General features: G+C 38.1%; 1 protein-coding gene across 4 annotated transcripts in view; it reads left to right on the top strand.

Moving 5' to 3' along the window:
- The window catches only part of LOC135714138 (transcription factor SPT20 homolog), a 413,580-nt gene that overhangs the window by 155,707 nt on the left and 231,942 nt on the right, over window positions 1-25,931 (top strand). For 2 of the 4 annotated variants that reach the window (XM_065237423.1, XM_065237420.1), the window contains exon 2: window positions 15,185-16,110. In XM_065237423.1, the coding sequence (XP_065093495.1) occupies window positions 16,090-16,110 (21 nt within the window). In that variant the 5' untranslated portion in view covers window positions 15,185-16,089. Of the gene's footprint in view, window positions 1-14,735; window positions 16,111-25,931 lie in introns of those variants that run through there. The other 2 variants (XM_065237422.1, XM_065237421.1) reach the window with 2 other exon arrangements.

The following is a 25,931-nucleotide window of genomic DNA, read 5'->3' as shown; positions in this document are numbered from 1 at the left end:
GCCTCTCACCCCAGCAGGCCTGGGTTCAATCCCAGTCAGCGCCGCCGGGATGTTCTGAGACATAACATCTCTGATCACGCCTTCCTTCGGATGGGAAGTAAAGCCGTTGGTCCCCGGTTCATGAGTTGATGGGTCGATAGGTAGGGTCCAGGTGTGGGAGCTGCCTTCCTGGCACGTCGGTAGCATTGGTGCTCAGCACGGAAAACAAGATCAACGGAAAAAAACAAACCAAAGGAAAAAAAAAAATCATTAACTAAAAATTTATTCTGTGCTCTAACCAACGCAAAAAAAATCTAATGGTGTAGTTTTAGGGTGGATATCTGATGGAGAGCAAGATGAGCAATATCTTAAAAAAATATTATAGAAAATTGCCGTACCATATCCAGTCTATAATTTTGAATTATTCCATACATTTATGGAGTTTTATTTTGATCCAGTATATCAAATCAATGTCATTGGTTGACTTCTTCACATGATTCTGTCTTCAAATTCAGTCAACTTAAGTAACGCACAATAATTTCGGGCAACACTGGTCCAAACGTACTTACTTCGAAAACATCAAACGTAACATAATACCCAGTTTCAAGTGATTATGGAACATTACGTCATAATACGTCCATTGCGGCACCAACCACAATCCTTAACTTTTCCCGTTACAATTAGGTAAACCACATGGAATGCGTTAACTGAAACCTAAGTCCACACTCCACAGTACATCTCCCTTCATTCCACTCGTTTGCGCCATATTTACCCTCGCCAGCCTCTCCCGGACGACCACGGCAGCGGCGCAAACCGAGTCAAATGTCACAAACCGGAATTCAAAGTGACTGTCAAGGCTCCTCGTAGGTACTCAATTACCGCACACAACGCGACAATGTAATTGCTGCATCGCACGTTGCCTACCAAGGTGCACCAACGACGACGACCGGGGTGCATTCTTAAAAACAAATACATATCCACCCCGTTATAATTGTTGCTGGTTTGCCTCAGTTATAACTGGGTACAAAATGACATGTCCACCACCAACACCCCCCACCAAAGACAGCACCTAGAGAAGGCACGATTATATCACCTTCAATTACCGCTCGACATTGCCGTTTATTACACGGTATGGCGGCTATTTGTTGTTACCGATCGGGCCTTGTTTTCTGCCATTTGGTTTTTGTCAACCCACCCACCATCTGGAGTCGAAATGAATCTTCCAGTGAACCGCACACTAGCTCGTTGTTCCTCGGTAGGCATACATTGAAATCGTCCTCGTGTGCACGGCTAATGTCAAAGCAATTAACCGGACGGGTGACCGCACAGCCCGAGAGCGGGTGTAAATTAAATACTATGCCTGTATGCACTGTGGTGTGGTCTTCGACGAGTGTGGTTTTCAAAACCAGAGCGGTGAAGTTTTAATTGCTGTCGCGGCTGTCACCACTAGCCGATTGAATGGCGGGAATCAAATTGAAATACAGCGGGAAGCTGGCGCTTGATCACCCGACGGACACACAGCAGCACAGTAGTGACGGTCGCTGAGCTGTTGGAATAAATCAAGTTCTGCCTCGAAGGTGGGTCTTCGTCTCCCTTTAGTAGGAACCTATTCGGAGCCAATCATTAATATGGATTAGAATTAGAAAACGATGGGGTGCTGATTTGATTTGTTCTATTCGAAGGTGAAATCCAATAAGACTGTAATCAAACTGCAGGAGCACATTTCGCCACGGTCCTATTTCCGATGGTGGTGATTTGAGCTCCTGAGGAGAGGTGACCTCAAATAACATAAGCTGAGATTGCCCGCAGCGTGGGTTAAGGTGAGGTTGCATGCTAAATTGTTCCAATTGGTGGAACCCATCGAAGGGTGTTCCTTCTGAGAAGGTGGAGTTGCAGAGACTTGTCAGAGCTGTGCGAAAGCTCCAGCAAATCAATACGGCCCTCGATTGTTCTGTCACCGATTCTGGCACTGTTTGAACCTATGTGCCTTGAAGAAAACCGCCTGAATCGGCAGGGAGCTTTGAAGTACATTTGGCTTTGTTCTGTTCCATACACTGTGATACCAATTACAATGCGATGTTGACGACAGGTTTTGGGTTGACAAAGTGGGTGGAAAATTTAGTACTTTAGTGTGGACTATAGGAATGTCGCTTAAGAAAATTTACATCGTGGAAAGTTCAGAATAATTATATTAAAGGATGAAAAATGCTCACTAGGGTGGGTAAACTTTACAACCTCCTACTTTGCACAGCTCATTCGATTTGTATTGAGGTCCAACCAAAGATGAATACTAAGATGAAACTGTCGGAAGAAAAACTTTCTATTTTAGTGTCCTCTTTCACGGTCCCTTTCATCCAATGAATACCCCCCGTATTCAAGGTAATTTTGTGGTTTTGCTGCCCCCTCGGTAGAGATGAAATTTTTCGCTCATTTTTATCAAAACAATCACACCAAATTCAGAGATGTCCCATTTTTCAATTGCTCGATTAACAACTAATCGAGTATTTTTTTTTTCGCTGTGCTGTCATTTTTCCACCAATGAGAGTGCAGCACATGTTTGAAACGATGGGTGATGATCCTCTGGAGATGTTAATGCTTATATCGGCATGATATAACCGATTACAAATATTTTACTTATCGGTTCGTTAATCGATTAATCGATTATTCGAATGAAAATCGGCCATCACTAAATGAATGTGAAACGTCATTTCAAATATAAGGACCGTACATAAATAATGATACAATTAGAAAGGGACCGGGGCTAATCACGAATTACGTCCACACGGTAACTGAAATAAACACGAGTGTTCACCGGTTGATATAACTATTCAAGTAAAGTAAATGATATTTGAAAAAAAAAATCGCGTAGTTTTAGAATGATTTTTTTATGATTGGACCATTTTGACGGGTGTTCTGGATCTTCTGGAGACTACTTGTCCCGGAGTACTCGATGTCTCATATGGCTCATATGACATATGGCGCAGCATCATTTCTCTACAAACATTTCTTCGCAGAACAGCCGGTTTCCATTCTCCCGGACCCACTCCGGATTGTAGTTGGTTCCGTGCGGTCATGTCCAAATGGCATTCTGACCGTTTGAATGGCAAAAAGAAGTTTGTGCAGTTAGATCAAAGATGAATACTAAGATGAAACCAAAGATGAATACTAAGATGAAACTGTCGGAAGAAAAACTTTCTATTTTAGTGTCTTCTTTCACGGTCCCTTTCATCCAATGAGAACCCCCCGTATTCAAGGTAATTTTGTGGTTTTGCTGCCCCCTCGGAAGAGATGAAATTTTGCGCTCATTTTTATCAAAACAATCACACCAAAATCAGAGATGTCCCATTTTTTAATTACTCGATTATCAACTGATCGATTATTTTTTGTTCGCTGTGCTGCCATTTTCCCACCAATGAGAGTGCAGCACATGTTTGAAACGATCGGTGATGATCCTGTGGAGATGTTAATGCCTTTATCGGCATGATCTAACCGATTATAAATAGTTTACTTTTCGGTTCGTTAATCGATTAAACGATTATTCGAATGAAAGTCGGCCATCCCTAGATGAATGTGAAACGACATTTCATATATAAGGGCCGTCATAAATAATGATACAATTTGAAAGGGACCGGGGCTAATCACAAATTACGTCTCCATGGTAACTGAAATAAACACGAGTGTTCACCGGTTGATGAAACTGTCGGAAGAAAAACTTTCTATTTTATGTCGTTTTCGTTTTTACTACACTACACCGGTGTAGTGTAAGCAGCAATAAGTGCGAGTCATTGACAGTTCATCATCATTTGTTTGTAAACAAAGGTGCAACCGATAGCTACACCCTAAATTTTTTCGGTGTTCGGCAGTGTAGCACCGGTGTAGCTACACCGCAAAAACGAAAACGACATTAGTGTCCTCTTTCACGGTCCCTTTCATCCAATGAATACCCCCCGTATTCAAGGTAAATTTGTGGTTTTGCTGCCCCCTCAGTAGAGATGAAATTTTGCGCTCATTTTTATCAAAACAATCACACCAAAATCAGAGATGTCCCAATTTTTAATTACTCGATTAACAACTAATCGATTTTTTTTTTGTTCGCTGTGCTGCCATTTTTCCACCAATGAGAGTGCAGCACATGTATGAAACGATCGGTGATGACCCTCTGGAGATGTTAATGCTTATATCGGCATGATATAACCGATTACAAATATTTAACTTTTCGGTTCGTTAATCGATTAATCGATTATTCGAATGAAAGTCGGCCATCCCTAGATGAATGTGAAACGGCATTTCAAATATAAGGGCCGTCATAAATAATGATACAATTTGAAAGGGACCGGGGCTAATCACAAATTACGTCCCCTCGGTAACTGAAACAAACACGAGTGTTCACCGGTTGGTCCAACTGTGCCAAATTTGAACGAATTTGGTTAAGATCTGGATTTCCAGGAGAGCTTTATAATTTGTATGGGAACTGATCAGAACTGTTCAATTACTTGTCAAAAATTAAAAAAATCGCTAAAATTTTACCAAAAGAGGGACTTAAATTGAGAAAACTATACAAAACAGTTTCATTTTCAGACCGTAAAACGATTCAACTTTTGTGCAAAAAGCTACTGGTTTTATTTATGGCCATGTGCTCCGCGCATACCTACTGGGATGCATTAAAGTTTGTAGGTATGCGCGGTGTACCAGGGTGACAGTAAAATAATAATGACATTTTGCACACAAGTAGAGTTGATATTTGCGGACGAAGTTATTCTGTTCTCTCAATCTAAGTACCAGGTTTGGTGAAAATTGAGCAATTTTTGAAATGTTGTCAAGCAGATGAATAGTTTTGTTCCAAAGTGATTGATGAGCGTTTTATTAGAATATTATTATTATTATTATTATTTAGCTTTATTAAGGAGGCTTTCAGCCTTGGGCTGGTTTGCCTCCAATTATTAGAATAATGGTATACCTTATTACGTTGTTTTTTTTTCTTTTAATTTTACTATTATTACTATACTACACAGTAGTAGAATTAAAAGCAAAACCAACGTAAAAAGGTATAGTTTTGTTCCGTTCCCCATATATTTTCCCAAACAATGTTGGACACTCTACCCACAAATCCAAATCGTAACCGAATTCATTAAAATTTTCCACAGTTACTGGGGATCCCAATACTAATCGAAATAGCTGTGGGGAGAAGGGGGTTGTGATCCACCATATAAAGTTGACTCGCCCTAATGCTCACTCATATACAAACCGGATAAATTCCATAAAAATGCTTAAATTCATTCAGGAAGAGAAGCCGCTCAATTTCTAAATGATAGCTGTGTTTAGGAAATTTGGAGTCTGGTTTTTCAATATTGAATACATATTGTGTTTTAGCGAAGACAACAAATCAAGAAGACTGGCCGCTTTTCCAGAATCCGAGCGACAGATACAATGGCGCTGCGCTTGAGTGAAGGTGTAAACAACGCATAGAAAAATGAGCAAATACTCAAACCCTTATTCTGAGGATGTCATCTTTGCTATCAAATTTGTTTGCAGCATTTACCTTTGAGCGGTAGATGACGCAATTGTACCTGACTCATAGCGTTCGTGTGAGCAAATGGAAGAGTTGCCAGTTTTCTTGATTTGTTGTCCTCGGTTTTAGGTATGTGTCGCATAATGAAATTTATCCATTTTACGTAATATGCTTGACAACTCAACTCATAGAACCATAATTTATCGTAACACGTTATCGATTGTAAGCTCAACCGTAGAAACAAACAGGTTCAGTGAGGAGTGCTTGAAAACCATACTCTGCCAAAACAAGAATGTAAACAAACTTTATTAATATCATGCAGGCACGAGCACTTCTGGCTCAGAGGTTCTGGCGGGGTTCAAAATTATTGTGCACAGACCAACACCTCACGAAATTTTTTGACGTAATTTGAATAAATGAGACCATAGGTGGATAAATTTAAATGTTTAAGATATTTAGGCAAATCTTTATATTTTGTGAGTTGCAATCAACGAAAGTTTGAGAACCGCAATTCTGGATTGATTGTTTCAACCAAAAATGAAGCTATTACAAACGAATATACTCGAAAACGAATCAGCTTGGAACTAATTACTCCACAGTGGACCAAGAATGAAATCTAGTAATAAAAAATAACAACACTCTGGGATTGCATTCAATTGAGATGTAGTCTTGAGTGGAGTATTTTGGATTAGTTAGGAATATAATTTGGTGTATAAAAATAGTTCGAGTTTTGGCCGCAAAGATGGCGCTACGAAACTTTTTACTTATTTAGCAAGATAGATGTTTGCTGTCTTGGGCAAAGTTTTAGTTTTATTTATTTATTTCGTGAACCAACATGTTATGTGATGTTGTCGAAGATATAAAAGCTGTACATCTTCAAACCTTTTATAGATACGAAGTTTTATAAAATTTTCATGAAATTCACGTTTATAATTATAGGTTGAACAATCGTTTTGAATACTTTAATCATTTTTCATCGATTGGTACATTTTTTAACTTAGACTACGTCTTACGGGAAAGTACAGGGGGTAAATCACGAAAATGTGTTAGGTTTTGAACACTCATAGCTTTTTTTATGATAGATTGAATTAAAATCCAAATACAAGAATTGATAGAAAATAACTCTACAAATCAGCTGAAATACATATTTTTACAATTTTCTATTAAAAAAACTTTTGAAAAATGTGCAAATATAAAGTGATAATTATATCACTGTTTTCATGAAATAAACGTTTTCTCCAAACCCAGTCGTCATAATTGAGTACTACTTGGTTGCCCCTTGTTCTGTTTGAACCTGAAAAGTTATAAAATAGCGGTGCTGTCGTGCCTCCGCTCATTTACGCTTTGGACGGCGTGATGAGTCGATCACTTTGACAACCAGCGCACAGTGGGCAAAAATTGACAAAACCGCAACTAAATTGCATATCTCGGCTGCCAAACGGTTTCAGTCAACACGTTATACATATTCTCAAAGGAAAAATTCTGCTGAATCGATTGGTGTTGGTCTCATTGACATTTGCGTACCGAGATAGAGGGCCGGCATTAACCCGAATTCCCGGTAATGTAGGAAATGCCACTATCTATCGACATAATTTTACACTTTACTTAACGTATATTACTGGAAATTAATAGTTTTAAGTATATATGGTGCAAAGATACCAAATACGCCCTCAGGAAAACTCTACTGGCCTAAAGGAGGATCCGGATCGACCGATAAAGTGGCCACATTATAAAAATTGTCCTAGAACCTTGTGATTTTTTCTATGATGTACAGAATCAAGAGATCAAAGCGTATTAAATATGGAAACTATATTTTGGGGTATAGTGGCCATATTCTAGTTCTCCGGATAATCTGGATTGACCGATAAAGTGGCCACATTATAAAAATTGTTCTAGATTTGTTGTTTTTTTCAGAATCACGAGGTTAAAGCGCACTTAATATGGAATGCTTACACACTATAATTGTTGCAAATTTCAGCTGGATTTTGCCGAGCTATATAGCCAGCAATTCTCCCAGCAAAATAATGTTACTCAACGGCCAGTAAACTGACCCGACGTAAAAGTGACAGCAATATTTACTGAATATCCAGTATAGTGGAGAGTCAATGATTTTCCTGGAAGAACAGCTATTCTTAATTATTTATTATTGTTTTTAGAGGCATCCAACTATTGAAAACACGTTTTATTATACTGGTATAATGGTCTTGCAGTAAACACAGCGTTTTTTTATTTAATTTATACACAATTTTAAATTATATTGAGACTAAAAATCGTCACTTGAGCACTTAAGATGAACAATTCAAGGTGAATTTTTGGATAAAAAGACTGTACATAAATAGAAACAAATGTTTTTAATTGTAATAAACTTAAATTTGAGTACACTTTCTTCGTTATTACTGCAGGATTCATGTGATTTCTTCGTTGATTTTTAAAGCCTACAACTTTTTCAATTGAAAAAAAAAACAACAACCACACCTCGCGGATGAGTGAAAGATAGATCTAGGTCCGAATTTGAGATTTCATACTGTTTACTGGAATATCAAGGTTTTTTGCATTGCTGGTAATGCAATGAGAAGTACTTTTGCTGGATTCAGTTTAGCAAACGATTTTGCTGGAACTCGTTTCCGATTTTTGGTGTCTACTATCAAAACATTCAACAGGTGGAGAACCTGTATACGAACTTTTGTTCTGATTTGGAAATTCAATCTTTAGCACTACCACACTACCTTCCTATGGATTGCCGGGCACTGCGACATCCGAGAGAATTGTGAAGCAGACCATCTTGCGACTACGGTTCGATCTGAACTCCTCGCTACTGAAACCGTTCCATACTATGGTTTAGGTGAAATTCAAACTTCGGAGCGCTTGGGCCCAGGAGTGTGCCAGCAAAAGGAAATCTTTCCTCCGTAAAATCAAAGGGAAACCACCAAGTGGCAGGATTCCCCAAACCGTCAGGTCCTGCTGATTCTTTCTCGCTCCACTCAGGACATAATCGGATGACTCACAATATGGGGAGTATGACTTCGTTCCGAAAACATAAGGATATTTGCAACACAACGATAACGGTAGAGCACCTCTCAGTGAATTGCCCAGTTTTTCAGGGAATTGGGGAGCTTTATGGGATCCCGACCAACATTAGAAACGCCCTGGCTAATGACCCTTCAACCTAAGCAGCTGTTATATGTTTAGACAAGGACGCCAACATGTATAAGAATATCTGACCTAACCAGTGCGCAAAACAGTCAGGTTTAGTGAGTCATTTTCATATGAATATGAACTGCCATCTGCATCATCATTCACTACCTCGTGAGAGTCTGAATGATTAAGAGTAAAGAGGCTGAATTTATAAAGAGACGACTTGTCAAAATTGGATCAATCGATTATCTGTCAAAGTCATAGGAAAATGTATTCCAATCGAGCAGAAGATAAGATGTCGCCTCTTTATCCAATTTAATCTCTTTAATTGAGATGTAAACGAGTCACTGAAAGCGGAGCACTCAGTCAATAGCTCAGTCAGCACGTTTTCTTCCGTGATGGTACCCAATACATACTTGTTTTGAATGACTGAGCGTACATTTTCTATGGTAAAACGCCTCCATTACATGCTGTGTGAGCGAAGGCAAGCGGTGTGAGTCGCCTGTTCGTGAGTGACTGAATGTTTTTGTTGGCTTTTTCATTGCCTCGTCCTTTATCGTTTGGTAAATACAAACGGTCTGCACAGAGCAATGTATTGAATAGTGCAATACTTTCACGCTCAGCTTAAGTAGTCAATAACTTTACGCTCTGGATCTAGCTCACTAACAAGAACTAGAGAAGGGTCTATGGTATAAGAGAGGACCAGACTGGCTGGTTTTGAGCCAAACGAACTTTCAAAGCCAGAGCCAATCGAGCAGTGCCAATTTTGATTGCATTGGCAGTGTTGCTAGAAATCATCTAGGCATAGGTTGCCAAGGCTGTTTGTTTCGAATCCGCTTCTCTCTTATACTAGACACCCCAAGTAACCATAGGCACGTTATTTCGCATTTTTGGCTATATACAGCTGAACAACGGCTATACCAGTATTTGCAAGTTCTGATGAGGCCCGTACATAGCCAAAAAAAGCGAAATAATGTTATTATGGTTACTTGGGACTATCTTATCTAATATAATATAATCTAAACTAAAATCAAGATGAACATTGCGTTAGGTCCTAAGTAACATTGATCGATTCTCTTTGTCGACTTTCTCTTTCGTTAATAACTTGAGCACATGACTGTTTTTTTGTAGTGTTTGTCGTATTAGATGCTATATAAAAGCTTCTTTTATCCATCTGTGGGCTGAAAATACATGGGTATGTGTTAACATGGCCGTGGGGATACAAAGAGAAAGTCGACGAAGAGAATCGGTCAATGTTACTTAGGACCTAATGCATTGTTCAGCTTAATATAACTAATCTAATTTAATCTAATATAATATAATCTAATCTAATACAAACGCAGCCAGTACGAGAAAGTATCCTGGAAAATAATTAGGTTAAACGCTGGCCAGACTGAGCAGTTATAACCAGGGTGCCTTCCATTCATTTTGACTAAAAAAATGTTTTATGAAATTATGGAATAATAAGATATTTTGATGATATTTTGTATGTGTAAATAATAAGAAAACATTGTAAAGTTTGTGTTTGATACATCAAACCTGCAAATTTAGCTTTGACAGAGTCACAATGAGCGTTTTTCTGATCGCCTCTTCGCGAAGAGTGAAGAGCGAAGAGTGGGTGAGATAAATTACAAAATGGCTTATTGCGACTCTCATGTAGCAAAATTGGCAGGTATTATGTGTCAAACACAAACTTAACAATCTCTTCTTGTTGTTTACACAATCAAAATAATCTAATAATATCTTATTATTCCATAATTTCTTAAAATTTTTTTTTAGTCAAAATGAATGGAAGGCACCCTGGTTATAGCATGTTATAACGGTTGTCAAATAATTGCAACACAGAAACCACCATCTAGATAGCGCTATAACATGTTATAACTCTGTAGTCTGAACGTACTATTAGATTATGCCTAATTATTTTTCTTGTCAATATATAATACAAACTTCAAATCGGCCAGGCCTACTGCGTGGTAAATATTTGCCGCAAAGATGATTCTTTGAAATGCTTCGAATTTCAATAACTATATTCGATTAGCGATGCAATTCCTGAATCTACAGAGGTGGAAGGATGCGTGAACATACCATACCAAACGCTCCGAGTTACTTTGTGTAATTGTGTGTAATGTGTAAATATTTGTAAATATTGAAAAATCATAAACTGAAAGATCTTATCGCATTTTTCTTCTTGGTTGGTAATGATTCTTTTGCGCTTAGAAGTTTCGTTGGTTGAATTCGCTCCTTGGGTTTTGAGATGCAATTCCTCGTCATTGCTCGTTGTTATGTTTAGTAATGTGATGAATTTCATTCCTTTCAATTGATGTAGAAGTAATTCAAACGCAATAAATCGAACGGTTAAAGTTAAATTCTTATACTAGACACTCCCTAACAATAACCAACCATAACCGACCCACTGCATCGAACCAGGACCAACTTTTATAACGAACCCTGAATTCAAAACCCCGACAATTTACCGACCAAATGCACCAAACCAGGAACATCTACTAACAACGACAGCACCTCGACAGCTAACTTTCATAAACAAATACTCGGACGGCCCAATCCTTCTCACTAGGGGAGTCTCTTCTGGTTCCCCTACCTCATTAACTCTGTAACTAAAGGGGTCCCTTCGGGCTCCCCACTGCCACACGCTATGTCTGGAAGCACTTTTTTTGCATCTTTCATGTACCTCAGTTTTTTCTTCACATGAAGTTAGTATTGATCTTAACAAGCAAATCTGTATAGGGTTTAAAATATTTCATCTTGGGTTTTTTTAGAAAAAGTGTTTTGAAGTATACCTAGCGGTTTACAAAGGTTTATACGGACTATTGACGATACAAACCTGTTACGGATCGAAACAAATTCAGCTGAAAATGATTCAAATGAGGATTAAAGTAGTCAACATACTAAGTTTCAATAGTACAGCAAGATTCTCTCTTCGGTTCCGTCAGATATTAAAAGAAAAAGACAATTGACACCGTCTTCACCAGAGGTTGTACAGATTGAATACTTAACACTAGACAACGGACAACACTCAACACCCAGTAGACCAGTAGGGAAATTTCCGGGTTGCGAAAAGTTCCACCGGCTGGAGCGGGAATTGAACCCTCACTTCGTGGCACTCACAATACGCCTGAACGACGGGTGACGCCGCTAACCGCACGACCACGAAGCCCACTGTAACTTTGTAACTTGTAACTTTGTCATGATCTCAAAATGTTTAAATTATTAAAATAATTAAACAATGGATTAGTCTCTGAATTTACTATTATTCAGCCATTCCATTGTAGAACAAAAAAGTGGTTCTCAGAATTTAATAAAAATGGTAGTTTTGTTCTTAATCGCAAAATATATTTTTATATTTTTTGTATATTTCAACGTTAGGGTAGTCCAAAAAATTGTTTTTTTTTAGTTACTTTTTTCAAAAATTCTTATCTTTTGAACCACTGAGCTGGTTTCAAAAATCAAAATATCAAATTAAAGGTAATTAAAAATACTTGTAAAAAAAACATTAATGATGTTAAAAAATGTATATTATTTCTTGAAAATTTAGACTTCTTTACACAACATATCAAAAAAGTAAGCAATGTGTTCTTTTTCGTAAGCTGATTATCCAAATTTCATCCTTAAAAAACTACACGTTTATCAAGCATCAACAATGGTGACCAGCAAATCCAAATTGCGTATGCCGAGTCGCATTTGCGGCAACCACTCAATTGCGTTATTGTGATTCTTGGCTGCGTTGTCTTTCCTCATAGCTGATTTGAAGCCGCGCTGGATAGTTTGACGGTATCGATAACTGTTACATACTTATTAACACTCAGATTAAGATCTTTCTTGCTGAGTAGATCAACGTGAGAAATCTTAGATTTTTTTCCTGACTGTTTCAAATTTAAACCCATTGGTCTTCCAGCGACGTTTGAAAAACTAGCCTCGGCTAGTTATTTGCCTGCTAACTCTCTAATGCTTTTGGCAACAAAGTGATCCTTACTTTCGTCTGCCAATTCGGAGAGATTCTGAATAATAAGAGAAAGAAGGATTAGTAATTTCCATTTAATTCCACTACCTTATTTGCTTATCCTTGACAGATATGCGTATTTCGTCTACAATGTGCAGACTTCTTCAGTGACTTGTACTAATACTCGAGTGCAAGACACCGAAGAAGTCTGCACATTGTAGACGAAATACGCGTATCTGTCTAGGATAAGCAAATAAGGTTGTGGAATTAAATGGAAATAACTAATCCTTCTCTCTCTCTCTCTCTCATTATACAGGTATTCCACTAAGACACCCACATTCATCAGGAGATTCTGAAGTTTCTGGTTTTCACTATATGCACGACTTTTCTCAGGAGAAATCTGCGTCAGACATAATTTGCAATTTTTGTTGCAAGAAATTATCTCTATAATTCCTGTTTTCTAAGACACGAAGTGGAAGTTGTACCACGAATGACCCGATGAGACAGCTTATAGAAGTTACATTCAAATTCAAATCTCTGTTCATAAGTTTTTCCTTGATTTCGTTGAATTTCAATGAAATTCATTAAACTTTCCTGATGTTATTTGAACGTCTCTGAGTTTGGCATTTTTTCCCTGAAATTCTCAAACATTTCTCAAAGTTCACAGTACTTTACTAATATTATTAAATTTTTCCTGTGGTTCACAGTTGGCAAATTTTTTCTCACGTTTGAAGAACGTTTTGCATCATTGAAATTCATACAATGTTGTTATTGTTCACAGAACTCTCTTGAAGTTCGTAGAACCTACCAGGAGGACATTGAACCCCTGAAGCTCACAAAATATCCATGAAGTACCCAGAGCTTTCCGGAAGTTTATTGAACTTCTCTGAAGATCGAAGCACATCTTTTTGAAGATTTTTCCTGAAGTTTGTAGAACTTCCCTGAAGTTCAATGAACAATGAAAGTTGTTGAATTTCTCTGCTTCTTTGGAGGAACTTTTTTTTTAAATTTTCAGAACTTTACTAAAATTTACAACATTTCCCTATAGTTCACAGAATTTCCTAGAAAGTCGCTGAACCTTCCTGAAAGTTTCCTTAAACAAAATATGGGAACTGCAATGAAGCTCTAGCAAATCGGTAGTAATTCAAGGTGAGGGCTACCTTAACCCACTGCACTGGGTAAGAGTAGCTAATGTGAATTTCATTCCTGAATAGTATTATCGGCATTATCGGTTAAACGATTTTCAAACACATTCGTCATGGTTGCCAGAATGTATTGTCGATCTCGCCATTGAGTCATGAATCTCTATTCATTTTTAAAAATCCAAGCGAATTTTCCACCCCTCAGGATGTGTTAGTGGCAAATGCCACCTTTGTCACTTGCTGGGTACCGAAAACAAAACTTTTGGATACCTACTATCTCCTTCATGAACTTCGGTAAAAATCTTTCAACGATCGTCGCTACTAAAGTGGCTTAATTTTTTTTACAGAGTCGCTTTTTCGAAGCACAACAAGTGAACTCTTCATTTTCTTCATAAGTTTTTTTTCAAATTTTTTTTTTCTCCAGATTTTCCACACAAAAAAAAAACTCAAAACAGGCCGAAAATCAATGCCTACTATGATTACGTGTCTGTCTCGGATCGTCCTGCTTGTTTTTTTCTCTTTTACTTTTATGAGGGAAGAGAAATCAGACATGATGTTGTGCTACCAACAAATTTCAATTGATTTTGCGCAAAGTCGACATAATCAATATGCATGTTACTTGGGAGTCAAAAAGAACTTATCTAATGCCATTTGGATTAATTCAATCAATTTTTGAATTTTTTAATTCATAATAGTTTTGTATGGTCAATAGTCCATAACGCCCTCATAATCGGCTTTTTAAACTTCTAAACACTTTTTCTAAAAAAACCCGAGGTGAAATATTTTAAAACCATCATAGATTTGATTGTTGAAATCAATACTAACATCCTGTGAAGAAAAAGCTGAAGCAAAAAAAATTCTTCAGACAAACCGTGTGCCATTTCAAACTCTGTCACTTGGGGGCTCCCTTCAGGAGTCCCCAATATTCGTCAAGAGATGAACCAGCAAATGGCGGAAAATCTCGTATCTCTTGCCTGTACTACATTAGTTCATCGTCATAAAATGGACGGGTTTTCTGCTCTGCATTTAAGTAAGAATTTCAGCGAAGACGGAAATCCTGATATCTATGAATAGTTCAGACATAAATGCAAAATACCCCGTAAAGCTTCAACTTTTGCACACAGCACATGTATACAATAATTAGTTTCTCAAGGCGACTTGCATACAGTTGAAGTATGAACACAGGGTTAAACGAACAGAATGCAATCATTACTGCAAGACCCGCACGAAGTTGATACAGATTTGCATAAATTCCTTCCACACTCTTAAGGACACGCAACAGAAGCCGGCAGAAGGTCAACATCGTGCTCAATTGACAAATTTATGTGCAATAAGGTTTTCCATTATTACCATCACTCCAGCCAGCCAACCATCGAATTCCACGCTGCAAAAAGAGTCACGCATTGCTCTGGTGACCGAAAAACTGAAAAAAAAAAATTGTCATCACATTCCTCCACACAGTGTTACAGTTACGGCAGCAACGAAGAGAGCAGAAGCGCGGATAAAATAATAGCATAATTTCCATACACCTTCATGATGGAACATGACACCTAGTCCCACTGCCGCCAAAACAAGGCAAACGAAGAAGAAGAAGAAAGAAGAATAAGTGAACCCCCGGCAAAGTAAAGTGTGTGACATCGAAGAAAAAAAGTAAAAGAGTTGAAGGTGATAATTTTTATTTCTTACTGTTCAGCGTTTCGCTTCGTCTTCATCTTCGTCGTGAACGACGCTGCGCGGCCTGCTTGTCTCGAGTGTGAGTGATTTGAAATTGAAAGTGGAGCACACGGGCATAAGAAGACGACGACTGAGAGACGGAGAAAGAGCAAACGCAAAATATCACCTGGAAACCCAAGAAGCCAGTTCCAGTGGCCGAGTGCCGGAAAAAGTGACACAATCGAATTACCGCATTTCTTCTCTTCGTGTCTCGTTTGGAGCGCCATTTTTTTTAGAGTCGTGTTTTTTTTTTGTTTTCGGTCGAAAAATTGTATAATCGATTGGCGTGTGAGAGCGGCAATCAGCCGGAAAGAAGGCACCACGAGCCAGTCCTATTAGACTTGCAAATTTGGCGCTATAGTGGCAGAAAATTAATATTTCGGATTCCGGAGCCGGAAAAATTAAAAAAAAAAAACATAAAAATTAAGTTATTTTTTGGCAATAGTGACACCCACGACCCCGTCGCGGCCGATCGAGGCCATTTCCAGGCCTTCGGGGAAACATGAAACTAGGAAACGGCCGGGTCGTAGATAGAGACAAACCGGTGATGTACTGATTCGGAAGGGGTTACGAACAGCAGATTACGCCGTAGCACCAGAATCGGCTTAGCCGATCGAGAAGACCCGCTTCGACACCTGAACGAGAGCGTGCCTATGGGCAACGGAAACAAAAAGGTGAGTGACATAATTTTCATTCGATTCTAAGGGTTCGTCGTTTGCGTTGCCATTGATGTCACTTTTGCTTAAATCTGCCGTTTTGTTGTTTCAGGACAAGCTTTAAGACCGATTGAAAGTTGCTTCCGCAACTTGCGTGGCACATTATTTCACCAAAAGTGGCAGTATATTCATAAATGTCTCATTTGCATGATAATCACGAAACGTTATGATTAATTGCACAAACATAAATTCAGGAATTCGCATCCGATTTGGCTGATGTTGGTTCAATTTTAAATACCGTTTTAATGCCTTTTTCTCTGCACTGTTGGTGGTATAAATTTCACTTTCGATTGGGCAAAAACAACAGTCGAACAGTACTCTTTTGCAACAATAAACACTAGCGAACCCGGACGATGATGGCTATCAATCAATTCTCGTTTTTTTTCCTACCACCATTTATTTATGGCGCGCGTCATCCAAACGGTAGTTAATAACCAATGGCCGAGTATGGCTCAGCTGTGGCGTTTATCCTATGCGTCCGATCGTCGATCGATCGGTGTGGGCAATAAAACAAGTGCAGCCAGGAAAACAATGTAAAGTACTTTCGCTTTCGATGCGGCTTGAGTCATTTTTTTTCTGTCTTTGCTACCCCAGTCAGTGAACAAGTCATCAGCGGTTGTGGGTTGGACGTAAAATGTGAGGAATGTGTGTAAAAATGTACGCGTCATTAAACTTGAGCATTCCGCACTTTATGCTTGCTGATTTTGGATGGTGATCTAATTTTATGCAGACAATGTTTTGTATTGTTGCACAGCGGTGTTGGTGGAGAAGTTACACGTGCCATTTTTTGGCAAACAATTATCTGGGTGAAAGTGAATTGGTTGTTATTTTCGGTCCATTTAAACCGGTTTATTGCGCAAAGAAGTACTGATTGGAATGACACTATAAATTGAACAGTTGCAATTGGCAATTAATGATGGCACAAGAGGCAATTGTTCAAAATAATGAGCGACTGTTCGTGCATAAAAAAATGTAATTGAATTTTCGGGTTGTTGTAATGTTTCATTAGTGTTTCATTAGATGTTTTATTTCATCACACTACGAATGGGCGGGGAAAAAATTACAAGCTCCCCATACAACCAGAAGTTGTAAAACAAAGAATAGAAAGTATCGCAAATTGCAATAGTTTAAGTCAACATCGCATATAAGAATGACATGCGTCGTATTATGCTCAAGTTCAATCGTTTAGAATGCAAATTTTTGACTATATATGGGAGTATATTTGATGAACAATTTTTCCATCGTACTCTATCACAAGTTAAATCGGATAACATCGTAACCCGAGCAGGAGATAATAACTAATGAATACCTAATTCTGATCTGAAACCAAAATTTGGTATTGACTAGCGTGACATAAGAGGTAAAATACCAAAGAATAATACCAAAAAAATACATGCAAAATACTTTGTAAATACCAAAAATTGATATTTAGATTCCAAAAGAATACCTGGGTGGTATTGTTTTGGTATTGCATTATCATAATTTGGTATTGGAATGGTATCGTTGGAACATTTTTTTGGTATTATTTTTTGGTATTTTACCTCTTATGTCAGGCTCATCCATACCAATTTGAGGTATCGAGATATTCGTTCCTGCTCGGGAAAAGTTTTCAAATTGAATTTGTTATTACGGGTTAAACCGTATATGACGGAAAATCAACTCGTTTAAAAAGAAATTAAAATTTTCACTTTTGTACGTATAAGCAGGCATGGAAAATCATTTACATTCATTACAGCAATCTGCAAAATGATGTATAGAGCTTTAGTAGGTTTGTTATTAGCTACAACTTTTGCCCATAACTCAAATCTGTATATCTTATGCATCACGAATTAGAGCGGGCAGAACTTGTTACTGTTTTTCAGTGAATTTAAAATGCATTCACTGAAAAACAGTAGTGGCTTCTGTTTGCTCTGGTTCGTCATACATAAGAGAAACGGCTTTGAGTTGCTGACAAAAGTTGTAGCTTATAACAAAACCTACAAAAGCTCTATACAATATTTTGCGGAATTCTGTTGATGAAAAAAGTTAGGGGCAAATGAATGTAAACGAATGCACGAAATGAATGCTAATGATTTTCCATGCCTGCGTATAGGCAATTTTTTGTATTCTATACGAATAGTTTGTTTGTATATACAGCAGTTCCATATAAAAAAGTTAAAGTGAGTATCAGAATTTCGTGAAAATTGGTATAGTTTTTCCTTATAAAAAATATTAGACTGGTATTTTTTTATTCCACCACTAGGGTGACCATTTCCGTGTTAGGATAAACCAAAAAAAAATGCCTTTTTTTCAATTCATAACTTCTGAACCGCTGGACCGATTTTTACAATTGACACCTCAAACGTATTTTTTCAATGTTGTTTTAATGAAAATTACTTAACGCACAGAAATATTTGATTTTGTATGAAAAAATTCCTAACGATGCTTTTTTTTCTTTATTTTCACTGCGAGGGCCTTCAACAACTTCTTATTTTAATAATTTTAATCATTTAAAGATTGAAAGATCATTTAATTTTACATAACATATGGGTCAGTCATTCCAGCTCAAGTGGTCGATCTCACCGATTTGAGCCAAACTTGGCCAAAACGCTTATTTTGACATTCTGAACAAATGCCGAATTTGATTTGACTCTGAAGAGCCTAGATCTCTAGGCTACAACCCCGGATTTTCGAGATTTTTATAAATTTCATCTTTCAGAAGAAATTACTTCACAACCAAATAAGCTATTCGTGATTTTAGAACGTCATTTTGAAGATTTTTTAATGTAGATTCTTATAGATGTACCCAAATTTTGTTTTTGTTATAGTAACTACAGTAGAGGAGTTCATTACAGACAGGTAGCAAAATTGTCAAAAAATTGCCTATTTTCACCATGGGCGGTTTTTTATTTCTAAATATTTTTGGCTCAAATTTTCACCACACTTTGGCAAACTCATTTACTTAATGTACCTCCAAGGGAAAATGATTTGGACAAATAGTTTTTGAGATATGACCAGATGAGTGAGTGGTAGTTTTGAGTTTTTCTGGTGGAAAATCAATGCTATTTATTATTATAATATTGTTTATTTTTTCTTGAATTCCTTCACGCCGACAAAAATATTTTAAAGTTATTTTCACATGTTCTGGGCAGGATTCGCATTATATGAAATCACAACTAGCTCATTTTTTTACTTCTGTCCTTAATTAGTTGGTCCTAAAAGTGAAAAGTACGTTACTAAGGGATACAGACAAAACGTTATGCTTTAGAATTACGATGAAATCAGATAGATTAGCAGGTATATTAATTTTAAGTTGTGGATGACAGCTGCTACTTGAATAATACCCTTAATTATTTTTTTTTTAGATGCAATCTCACGAGCTTTTACAAAATACAAGAATGCTTTTATGTTATAGTTATTACGAAAAATAAACGTTGAATCTTTAATTTTCATTTGTTGAAAACACACTTTCCATTCATGAACGTAACTGTCATGTTCTTCTTCTACGCAAAATAACATAACAATATTATTGAAGAAATCCAAGAAAAAATAAGTAATATTACATAACATTGATTTTTCACCAGAAAAGCTCAAAACTACCACTCAATCATCTGGTCGTTCCTCAAAAACATTTTTTCCAAATCATTTGCCCTTGAAAACACTTCTAGTAGAATAGTTTTTCAAAGTGTGGTGAAAAATTGAGCCCAAAAAATTAAGAAACAAAAAATCCCGCCCATGGTGAAAATAGGTCATTTTTTGACAATTTTGATACCTGCCAGCAATCAGTCTGTTTACCGTAGTTGCTATAACATAAACAAAATGTGCGTACACCTATGTGAATTTGCATTAAAAAACCTTTAAATTGACGTTCTAAAATTACGAATAGCCTATTTTGTTGTGGAGTAATCTCTTCTGAAAGATGACATTTTTAAAAATCTCGAAAATCCAGGGTTGTAGCCTAGATGGATCTAGGCACTTTAGAGTAAAATCAAAAACGGCATTTGCTCAGAATGCCAAAATAAGCATTTTGGTCAAGTTTGGCTCAAATCGGTGACATTGACCACAACTTTTTTAAATTCTGTACTCACTTGAGCTGGAATGACCCATATAAAAAAAAACTAGCGATGTCGGAGAAGTCGTTTTGGAGATACAATTAAAAAAAAAATCTTCGTTCAGTCAGAAATATATACACCACACGTGCATGGAAACGATGAAGACGCAAGGTAGTTCACAATGCGTCTCCATCGAGTCACATCAGCTGTGACTACCCAAGTAACAATTTGGGTTTTACGACGGTACTGTAGACCACGATTTAGACTTGTAGAGTGCTTTAAAACCTCAATAAAACTTACAATGTTACTTGGGTAACGAAATCTATGAGTGACTTACAAGCTGGATGCAACGTTCTGTTCAGCCTGTAGGCTGTCCATAAACACCATATACCAATTTTGAGACATTGCAGATCTTGCCTTCCCCCTCGTATAGTTTTCTAAAATTTTAAAATATATATTTTTTATCTTAATATTTTTTTTTTAATTTTTCAAAAAAAGGCAATTTAAAAAATGATTTTTTGGACCACCCTAACACGGAAATGGTCACCTTTTAATTGCGAAATAAGAAAATATGAGTCTAATATTTTTTGATAAGAAAAAACTATACTAATTTTCATGAAATTCTGATACTCACTATAACTTTTTTCTACGGAATTGTTGTATATGTTGGTATATCACTGAAAAAACTTTGCATATACGTGCATTCTAAATGTCTTAGTAATCAAAAAGATTATAGAAGTGAACACCAAAGCAAGCAGTCCGCATCAGGTAAAGTTTGATAAACTTACTGAATCGCTCAATCATGGCAAACATATAAACATTCCTACTCTTCATCGTTTCTAGTGGACCTAAGTGATGAATGGGAACGGTGTCCGAAGGTGCAGGACCATTATCGATTAGAGAGGGTCTAGTATAAGAGAGAAGCGGATTCAAAACAAACTGCCTTGGCAACCTATGCCTGGGTAAATTCTAGAAACACTGCCAATGCAATAAAGATAGGCGCTGTTCGATTGGCTCTGGCTTTGACAGTTCGTTTGGCTCAAAACCCGCCAGTCCGCTCCTCTCTTATACTAGACCCTCTCTATTATCGATGTTCTGCAGATATCCGTCAATCAGTTTATTGCGAGAGATAAGCATGGCTTTCTATGGTCGAGAAATGTGTTCTTTATTTCAGGGAACCAATTTTGAAGAGAACTTCTAAGGAATTCTGGAATGTTAGAATGAAATAATTACATGCGGTTTTGCGAGGAGTGCTTCAAGTAAATTTAAAGAAAAATTCAAAGGGGTTTAATAGTAGAATTGCTTGGAAACTATAAGAAGAAGCCCAAGAGTTTTCCAACTGGATCTCTGAGGAGAATCCAAAGAAAATTATGAGGATCATACTTCTTAAATAAGTTTTAATTGTCATTGGCATTGTCAAGGAAATGTTGACCATGATTCCAAGAAAATTCTGACAAGAACTACAAAGGAATTCTGAAGTGAATTCTGGAAGAATTGTGATAAATTATCCTCGGAAATTCGACTCTGAAGATAGTGACAAAGGAATACCTAGGAATTGTAGTAGTAATTTTTGGTAGAAATTCATGGTAGCTTGATTTATCATTCGTTGTATCGAAGTATCGATATATCAAAGCAATAGACAAAATATTAAAATATGTGTTCATAGCTACCTGAGTCACGAATTTCAATTTAGTAATGCCCATTTTTTAAACATTGAGTTAAATAAAATAAAATAAAAACTACAAGGGACCGCCCTATGAGGTTGTATGGTGACGTAGGACTACGTGGACTTAAATAATAAATTTTATTTGTTAATTGCAGCAGGAGCTTGTGTTTTTTTTTATCGTTCATTAAGAAATTTTCTGCATCTCTCGCTTCACCTGTGTCGATTATCTTCAATCGTTCGCTAGTTAGTGGTGTTTTCCCCACAATGTGGAAGGTTGCGTCCATCACACCTATTCACAAAGCTGGAAACATCTACAACGTTGAAAATTATCGCGGAATTTCGATTCTAAGCTGCCTCCCAAAAGCTCTAGAGAAGATCGTATATGAGGTCGTATATCAAGCGGTTAGGCCAATAATTACCGAACATCAGCACGGCTTCGTGAGGAAACGCTCTACAACAACCAACTTAATGGTGTTTGTCAACACACTGATCAGCTCCATTGAAAAACGACGACAAGTTGATGCGATCTACGTGGACTTCAGTAAAGCGTTCAATAGGGTACCACATGTGCTTGCAGTGGACAAAATGAGGTGTATGGGATTACCTAATTGGGCCACGAAGTGGCTACAGTCTTACTTAACTGGCCGCTCAGCCTATGTGAGCATTAACGGTGTTAATTTGCCTAGTTTCGAGATACCCTCTGGTGTTCCCCAAGGTAGCCATTTGGGGCCTTTAGTTTTCATCCTGTTCGTGAACGATCTGTGTAGCCGACTGTGTTCTTCGAAACTTATGTTCGCCCATGACTTAAAGATCTTTCGTACAATTAAGTCAAGACTTGACTGTTGCGCACTCCAGAAGGATATTGATTCCCTTTTGCGCTGGTGTATATTGAACGGTATGCATGTTAATGTCACAAAATGCTGCGCAATATCTTTTAGCCGTTCACGCGAGCCCTTACGACATGACTATAGGATAGGACTCAGTAGTTTGCTCTTCGTTTCTTTAGTTAAGGATTTGGGTGTTATCATCGACTCTAAAGTCAGATTCAATGAGCACATCTCCATGATAACTGCTAAAGCATTCGCCACATTAGGTTTCTTGAAACGAAACACAAACGCATTCCAGGACATCTACGCGCTGAAATCACTATACTGTGCTCTCGTCCGCAGTCTTCTAGAGTATGCTGTTGTTGTGTGGGCACCCTTTCACGCTATTCAAGCTAACAGAATCGAAGCCATTCAGCGAAACTTCGTAAGATACGCTTTACGTGTTCTGCCCTGGAACGATTCGGTAAATTTGCCGTCTTATGAAAAACGGTGCTGGCTGATTGACCTGGACACGTTGGCAGCAAGGAGGAAACTACTTCAGCGACTCTTCGTGTTTGGATTGCTTAACGGTGACGTGGATTGCAACTCTCTTGTAAGCCAAAACTACATCAATGCTCCTCAAAGAGTTCTACGTAGTTACACGCTTCTGTGGCAAGCTACCCATCGGACCAACTATGGATTCAACGAACCGTGGACTTTGTGCTGTCGTGTGTTTAATGAAACGTTTGATGTATATGATTTTAACATTAGTAAGTCTACTTACAGACATAGAATTCGACACCTAGCCTAGAAAATATCTGTACAGTATTATGTTGAAGATTTAATTAAATAAATAAATAAATAGGAATTTGAGCGGGGTTCTCTCTGTTTATACTCTGACGCACTTGGCATAGATGACCCACAGCGATTCACGAATAGCTACTGATTCCGATCAATAGGGGTGCGGTTTCTTCCTCCTTCTATGGATGCTCATGTGGGCTCTAGCTCGCTGCTTGGAGGCAGCCTTTAGTTGTGTACTGGAGAATACCACCCCTTACCACGCGGTGATTGAATCCCTAGTTGCACGCTTGTCACAAATCAATTGTAGAAACTTATATGCGACTTATTTCAGTCATAAACAAATTGCTGTAACTTATTGTGATGAAAGTGTGCTACTCGGGATATTCACCGTTTGGTGAGACCGGATGGAATTCAACTTTGAAATCTGTGTTAGGGAAATCGATTTTCGCAGGCAATCGGTGATAATTTTAATTATCATATCAACAGTTGCACATCCGTTAAATTTGCCATAGTGACATTTTGAAAAATTATAAAGTCTTAATTTTAACAGATTCTTAGAATAAATTTCTATCGATTGGCGTATTAAGAATTGATATCCATCATCTCTGAATCAAAATCAGACCACTTTCATGCCGCGACCGACTTTGGTTTTTGAAATCACACCCCCAATGTTGCCTTAAAGTTCATGGTATGTTAGATTTAAACATATCTAGATAGAGCTGGAATTAGGCGTAACAGCTTTTATAAACAATTACTTCTCTCGATGATTTTTAGGAATTCAAGAGCACTCCCACGCAAACCAACATTACCGTCGGGTAGAGGAAGTCTTACCCTACCTGATGGTGATGTTGATTTGTGTGGACGAGCCTTGACTTTCAAGACAAAATCGAAAGAAATCATTGTTTACAAAAGCGCCCTTATTGCAGCTCTATCTTGATATGGGAACTGACATCCGATGACCTTGACAAATGTCCAAAAATATTCTTTTACAAATTTATGGTGGTTCTGTCGTGATGGTTGAGTAATGCTGGGCTATTAGGCTGGTGACTCGGCTGGTGAGCTGTATGTTGTTTGGAATAAGGTTGACACGCTTGGCATAGATGGCCAAAGCAACTCGCGAAGAGCTACTGATTCCGATCAATAACGGTGCGGCTTCTTCTTCCTTCTAAGGATGATCATGTGAGAAGCAGCTCACTGCTTGCTTCGTTGTGTACTGAAGAACAATGTTCAACGCCACGCGCCGAAAGCACTGCTGCTGCTGCAGCTGATGCCGGCGACCGGACACCACCACACATGGTGATTGGAACTGAATCCGATCAGCGGTTGAGGCCAGCCTTGGTAGCTAGCTGCTTGCGGGGAGCCTTTCGTTGTGTACTGGAGAACACCACCACTCACCACGCGGTGATTGAATAAACACCGTTTGGTGAAACCGGATGGGATTCAACTTTGAAATCTTTGTTAGAGAAATCACTTTTCACAGGAAATACTTAAGTTGAAATCCTCAGTACAAAAAAGGAGGAAGCACAATGAATAAATAAAATTGCATCAGTAAGTTTAAATCTTAGAATCAGACATTTTATGCCTCAGAAAATCCCGACAGCGCCGACTGGGATTTAACCCAGGCCTTTTGGAGCGAACGGCATTCACGCTTACCACTACATCATCGGCACTGCTCTAAATTTTCCATTAACTTCAGTGATTTTTAATAAACCTTTAATCTTTTTTATTAGCAAATTTAATAGTTTTTATTTGCACATTTTATATTTTTTTGAAACATTTCATTTCTTTAGGGCACTTTTAATCTTTTTCTTGAATCGTAGATGTATTGTCCTGCCTACGATTTTGACGTAGGACTACGTCTTTAATTTATATACTGGCGGTCACATTAAAAAAAATCAAATTTCAGACATGTAACGAAAACCCCAAGCACGGACGTGATGATAGAGCGCAAATCGAACACACGACACATTGCGCATGCTCACATGAGCGAGCTCAATGCTCGGTTGACCGCTCATCATTTCACTAATGAAAGGAAGGGAGGAGAAAAGCAGCGATAATAGAAACGCTTGCCATATCGTTTTCTTCGTCATTTACTTTCGGGCAACGGACGGATAAGCGTCGGACACGACGTATGAGTGGAACAGCACGCATCGCACCAATACGAAAACGACACGACGACGAAAACACCCACATCGACCGGAGGAAAGGCTTCTCGCAATAGGCTGAATGACTAGGCCACCGTCATGCGGTCGGCATCGATTTGCACTGGTGTGGCCACCATTTGAATAACAACCGGCCCTTTTCAGGGCCACCAATTCAAAACCGAAAGAGTTAAATAAATGATTAACATATTTGTTCCGTCCACTAGCGGTCCTACGTCAAGCTTCCGTTCGTGCCCCTAGGCACAAACCCTTCTACTTGTTTTAGTTAGAAGAGCGAAGCGACAGGTAAGCGTTCAATAGAAGCTTCTAAAAG

This window comes from Ochlerotatus camptorhynchus, unplaced genomic scaffold (genome assembly GCF_037179485.1).
Source record: "Ochlerotatus camptorhynchus isolate MF236.1 unplaced genomic scaffold, CSIRO-AGI_Acam_v1.1 ptg000621l, whole genome shotgun sequence".
NCBI classification, from domain to species: Eukaryota; Metazoa; Arthropoda; class Insecta; order Diptera; family Culicidae; genus Ochlerotatus; species Ochlerotatus camptorhynchus.
This window is presented reverse-complemented; position numbering and strand designations above follow the sequence as displayed.